Source organism: Suricata suricatta, chromosome 8 (genome assembly GCF_006229205.1).
Source record: "Suricata suricatta isolate VVHF042 chromosome 8, meerkat_22Aug2017_6uvM2_HiC, whole genome shotgun sequence".
Taxonomy (NCBI): Eukaryota; Metazoa; Chordata; class Mammalia; order Carnivora; family Herpestidae; genus Suricata; species Suricata suricatta.
Genome location: NC_043707.1, coordinates 91,154,162 through 91,160,161, shown reverse-complemented (window position 1 = coordinate 91,160,161; position 6,000 = coordinate 91,154,162). Strand labels below are relative to the sequence as shown.

The following is a 6,000-nucleotide window of genomic DNA, read 5'->3' as shown; positions in this document are numbered from 1 at the left end:
CTTACCTTGTATTTGAATCTATATTGATTAAGGTCTCCCTGCAAATTTCCTAGTTACCAAATCTGGTGACATGGCAGGCAAACCATGTTAGGAGCCCTGGTTTTGGAGCCACGCCCATCTGAGTTGGCCTCCTGCATATAGTTATCTCTATGGCTTTGACAAGCCACTTAATTTTTTAAATCTCAGTTTTGTAAGCATAAAACAGGAAAGAAGAAAACTTGTACTTTAGCAAGGATTAGAAACATTCTATTCAATAAACCTTAGTTATTATCCACTCTAACCATAGGGAGGTAAAGGGTTTGGTCCATCAGTAGATACATGGAAAGTTGTAGGTCGAATTAGACTTTTGGAATTGACTTTTTCTGACACAAATATTTGGAAAGAGAATATAAAAAATAAGGAGTCATGAAATCTACTTAGGCCGCCACTTCTATCCCTCAGAATAGGTTATTTATATAAGATACTATAGACAAACCACGGGAAATCATTATACTCTGCAATTTTCTCACCCTGTCTCCAGCTGATGCCCTCTCACCAAGTCCCTACCCCACGCTGTGCCCTTCCATCTAGGGGAGGAGTTGCGGATTTCATTTTATAGTGGATTGGCTTACGGGGGTGGGGTGGAAAGGGGAAATCAGAGAGGCTCCACCCATTTCACTGGAGGCCTGGAGGTGGGGGCTCTCCTTTCCCCTACCCGCCGCCCCATACCTGCACAGTGGGGCTGGCCACGGAGGGAGGGCCTTGTCCTCTGTCCCTTTAAGGAGGAGGGACGAGCGCAGGCAAGAGAGCTGGCGTCGCCCCCTAGCCCGTCCGCGCCCTCACCCCAGAGCAGCTGCTGCCACAGCTCCGGCCGCCCCTAGGTTAGCAGAGTCCACTCGGGCCCCAGGAAGCGAGTCGCCACCATGGTGAAGATTGTGACGGTTAAGACCAAGGCGTACCCGGACCAGAAGCCGGGCACGAGCGGGCTGCGGAAGCGGGTGAAGGTGTTTCAGAGCAGCGCCAACTACGCGGAGAATTTCATCCAGAGTATCATCTCCACTGTGGAGCCGGCGCAGCGGCAGGAGGCCACCCTCGTGGTGGGCGGGGACGGCAGGTTCTACATGAAGGAGGCCATCCAGCTCATCGTGCGCATCGCCGCCGCCAACGGGGTAAGGAAAGCGCCCACTGCGCGGCTTGCGCCCGGCGCGGGGCCGTGCGCGACGTGCCGCTAGAGTCGCCCGTCCGCCTCCTGCCGCGCTCGGGCCCGGGCACTTCCGCGCGCGGCCGCCCCAGTCTCCACCCCGCTCCTTTGCTCTGGCTCTTCCTGGCCTGGAGGCCCCGCGAGGTCGCTGTGTGCTGAAAGGTGGCCTCGGGGCTCTCTGGAGCTGCTTTGTCGATTCCCCTGGGACTGGCGAACGGGACTTGACCTTGGGAGGCCCGACCCTCCGCCTCTTGCCCCGCCCTTTTCTCTCCTCCTCCCGTCCCCTCCCCTCCGGCTGAGGCCTTGACATTTATGTTAACCTTTCCTGTGGCTAAAGATACGGTTACAGCGCTGAGTGCAGTCCTCTTCACCCAGAAAGGTTAGCTGGCCTCTGTCTTGCTCAGAACCCCCTCTCATCTCTCCCAGTTGCTAGCTATTCTCGTCTGAGGCTGGCGCTTCCCGCTGGCTGGGAGCCCGACACCGTGGGGCAGGGCTGGCGGGAGCGCCCGCCCAGCTACTGCGTGAGACCCGCAGGGCTGGGGGAGGTTGCAAAGTCTTACTCTCCATACCCTAGTTTGCGTTGGGACGGAGCTTCTGCCCTTCTGCGGCCTGGTTGCTGGGACACAGGCTTTTGAAAAGGCTAGTTCTTGCCGGGTGGTGCGTCTGGATCAGTTCTTGAGGAGTTGGAGCTGAATGTTCATTAGAACAGAAACTGCATACCCAAGGGTGCTCTTATGCAAGCCTTCGTGGCTGGCCAGGAAATAAATGCAACACCTTGGCTCGCCCCTCGCCCCACCCTCCCCACCAGCTGGGGAACGTTAACTGACTTCAGGGGAAGGTCCATTCAGATAGGTGAAACAAATAGATTTTTCAGTAAACTTTATAAATGAAAAGGTGGCTTTATAAAATAGGTAAGTTGGAGCTGATTATTCATTCACTTTTATAAGACATCTAACGAGTTTCTCTTTCTGTATTTAAAATAAGATTTGACTTATACCCTACATTTCTGGAACTCATTTCTTTTAGTAATATTTTTATTCATTTTAGTAGTACTTTATCTGTAACATGTGAGTGTCATTTTGCCAAGCACCATGAAAAGCATTAAACTGCAGTATCTTATTTATGCTGCAGCCTTATAAGGTCGATGCTATTATGAGCATCTTCAGGTTGCCAGTGAGAAAATGAAGCCTGGGCAGGTTAAAGAGGACCTGTAATGGCAGCACCCAGAATCTAATATGGACCTACCAATTCCAACTTCTGGGAAGAAAGGGACCCTTAAATCTATAAGGATCTATCTTCCCATAACCTGTAAAATCTAAACTGGGTCCAGTCTACACCTCCCCTGAGTCAAGCATTTATAAGCATCAAGGAGAAAAGGTCCTCTGAATAGAATAGGTTCTTGAGTTTTCAAACAACCACAGATTCCCTTGAGTGAAGAGCAAACAACAGATGTTACCCAATAGATTCCTTCATTTCCTTGTCACCTGTGTTGAATATACATTTCATTCATTCATTCATTCGTTCACAAAGACTGAACCTATGCCATATACAGAGAAACATGTGGAATAAAAAGACAATTCAGACACAAGACTCATCCTTAAGGAGCTTATAGCTTAGTGAGAATTTTAGGGGTCCAAATGGAAAGTTGTCCATTTGGGAGTGGTGTGGGGTGGGAAGGAAAAAATTAGGTTGAGACTAAAAAAATATGTTTTTAAAACCTCATCCCCTTTTACTTTCTTGCTTTTCCCCTTTTTGGCCAGTTGCCACCACTGATTTTTCACCCATTCACTTACTACCTCACTGCAGTCTGGCTCCTTCTTCCTTCACCACTTGCCAAGGTTACTAATGACTTTCTTGTTGCTAAATCCATTGAATACTTTTTTTAAAGGCCTTATTAGGCCTTGTTGTTGCCTTTGGCATGGCTGGTTTTGCACTTTTTAAAATATAATTTTTTATTAAGTTTATTTATGTATTTTGAGAGAGAGGGAGGGAGGGAAGGAGAATGCATGAGCTGGGAAGGTGCAGAGAGTGAGGAGGAGAGAGAGAATCCCAAGCAGGCTTTGCACTTTCAGCCCAGAGCCTCATGACGGGCCCTAACTCACAAACCTCAAGATCATGAGCTGACCTGAAATCAAGAGCTGGATGCTTAACCGAGCAAAGTGAGCAAACAGTGCAAACGAGTTTTGTACCAGTGCCCCTGCTTTGCACTTTTAAATTCCTCATCCCCTTGCCTTGACCACTCTCCTGATTCTACTTATACTTTTTGAGAGTTCTTTTATGGCCTGCTTGTGCTGTGTACACCTGAGCTATTTCCCAAGGTTTTGTCCTCCGCTGCTGTTCTGTCTGTCCTTCTCTCTCCTCACCAGGGATTTAAATATGCTCCTCCTCTCTTCTGATGTGACTCAATTCAGATAGCATCTTCAGAAAACTTTCCCCTACAACCTCTGTCTGCTGCTTTCATCCCCCCTATTAAGTGCTCCTTTCTCATAGATACCTCTAGAATAGATGAATGAAATCCAGTGAAATTATGTTCGCATGTGACACTCGCCTCTAGAGAGTAAACTTCTCTAAGACGGAGTCTGCTTTTATCTGTATGTGCAGTATCAAGACAGTGCAGCTTTCAATGAGCCCTTGTTTCGTTGCCCTGCATTGTGAACAGTATGGGATATACTTCAAGTTAAGTGTATTCCAGCACTTAAAGCCAGTGGATAGTTGGTGACCACTAAATGTATTCTCTTCAAATATTTATTATGTACTTACTTTGTATCAGACATTGTGCTGAGTACTTGGGATTCAAAATATTTCAGTCCTCAGCAAAAACAGTAAAGAAGGGGAGGTGGACAAGAACAAACATTACAGTGTGTTAGGGGTTACAATGGAGGTGTGCCAGCTACCGAAGGGGGAAGGTCACGGAGGGCTGTACAGGTGTGCCGTCCTTTCTGAAAATTTGTGTTAATGCTACTTTACTTTGATGAAAGACCTACCTTAAGTACCTGCTTTTGCAAACGGCAGAGCGAAAGCAATCTGAAGAGGACTTTTACTCTTATGAAGAAAGGTGAAAAGCGAAAGTAGAGGTCAGCATTTGGTGCACAGGTGAACCCAGCCCCATAGCAAGAGCGGCTCGCCAAGCGCCTGCCCCTACACTCAGCCTCTCAGCATCAAGCCGCTGTGGCTTTGAACTGTGTGAGCTCCTTGGCTTTATCTTGATTTATTCTGTGTATCCATTAGCAAGATGTGCCCTACGTTATCAGAAAACCCTAAGAGGTTTATTTTTGGAGTCTGAGAACACTAAAAGCGGTAGCTGAATTGAAGCTTAAAAGGGTGAGCTGGAATTCCTAAGGTGGGTTTGTCAGGGGAAGAATTCTAGGCAGAAAATATTAAAAACATAGGAGTCAAACACTGCTGGGCAAGTTAATTAATTTCTGATCCCCTTCTCCCCCCTTTTCTGTAAAGGTTGGAGGTAATGAGACATACCCATAGAGGTTCTTGTGAGGGTTACATGAAACAACAAGTTTAAAAGTCCCTGCAGTGTTGGGGCGCCTAGGTGGCTCAGTTGGTTGAGCATCCGATTTTGGCTCAGGTCATGATCTCGCGGTTCATGAGTTCAAGCCCTGCATCATCACTGCTGTCAGCACAGAGCCCACTTCTGATTCTCTGTCCCTCTCCCTCTCTGCCCCTCCCCTGCTCATGCTCGCTCTCTCAAAAATAAATAAAACATTTTTGAAAAATGAAAAACAAAAAAGTACCTGTAGTCTCTTGTCACCTGGAGGCTGATTGAATGACACTTGTGAGGAAACCTCACCATGGCCTGGGACAGGAGTCTGTGTTATCAGTGTTTTGTTGATATGGGGACACTAAGCTAATCAGGCCCAACCTGCTGCAGATATTAACATCTCTTCGCCACCCCTCATAAATACCATCACTGACCCCCTCCTTCCTCTACCCTCAGTGGCCCCAACCAATATAGAGGAATTCCATGTTAGTCAGAATCCAATCAGGTGCAAGTGGCAAAGACCTCACTCAGATTAGCACAGTGAGAAAGGAATTTCTGGGCCTCTCTGTAACTGAGACATCTAAGACATACCAGTGCGACAACTCAGGTCAAGCCATTCCTGGTCTCTAAAAATTGCTCTTGGGCTCAGTGGTCTGCACATGGCCAGTAGTAAGAATTGGGGAGAGTTCAAATTCCCATGTAAATGAATGTTGGATATTTTGTATTTTTTTTAATGTTTTGTTTTATTTTTGAGAGAGAGAGTGAGAGAGAGACAGAGTGCAGGCAGGGGAGGGGCAGAGATAGGAGACACACAATTTAAAGCAGGCTCCAGACTCCAAGTTGTCAGCACGGAGCTAGACCTGAGTCTCTAACTCACTAACTGTGAGTTCAGGACCTGAGCTGAGCCACCCAGGTGCCCCAGAATGTTTGGATATTTTGAATCATAGTTCATCATTATCTTCAGCAAAATAAAATAAATGCCTACATGGGAACTTGTGAATAAGCAAGTTTTTTTCATCAACCCACAGGGGTTCTTGTGTGCTGAATTCCTTTGTTTCATCTCTGGACTCCTTTCCAGAATATTTTTTTAAATAAATAAAACAGAGGATTACAAAGGAATTATTATATTGAAATTCAGTTATCAAAATTTTAACCAAATTTGTGATGCAGCAAGATCTATATGCTTCTTACTGACACATTAAATAACAAGATTAATGGGAAGTCTAATACAGTCTTACTTTAGAGTGGTGGTAAGTATAAGTGATATTTTAATACATCTGCAATCTTAATAATCTGAGATAACTATAATATGAAAATACCTGTGATT

The 6,000-nt window shown here is 46.3% G+C and overlaps 1 protein-coding gene across 1 annotated transcript in view; it reads left to right on the top strand.

Moving 5' to 3' along the window:
* Positions 1-663: 663 nt before the first annotated feature.
* The window catches only part of PGM1 (phosphoglucomutase 1), a 62,646-nt gene continuing 57,309 nt past the window's right edge, over positions 664-6,000 (top strand). Inside the window, exon 1 of the mRNA XM_029948720.1 lies at positions 664-1,148. Coding sequence (XP_029804580.1) covers positions 903-1,148 — 246 coding nt within the window. The 5' untranslated portion in view covers positions 664-902. The remainder of the gene's footprint in view (positions 1,149-6,000) is intronic.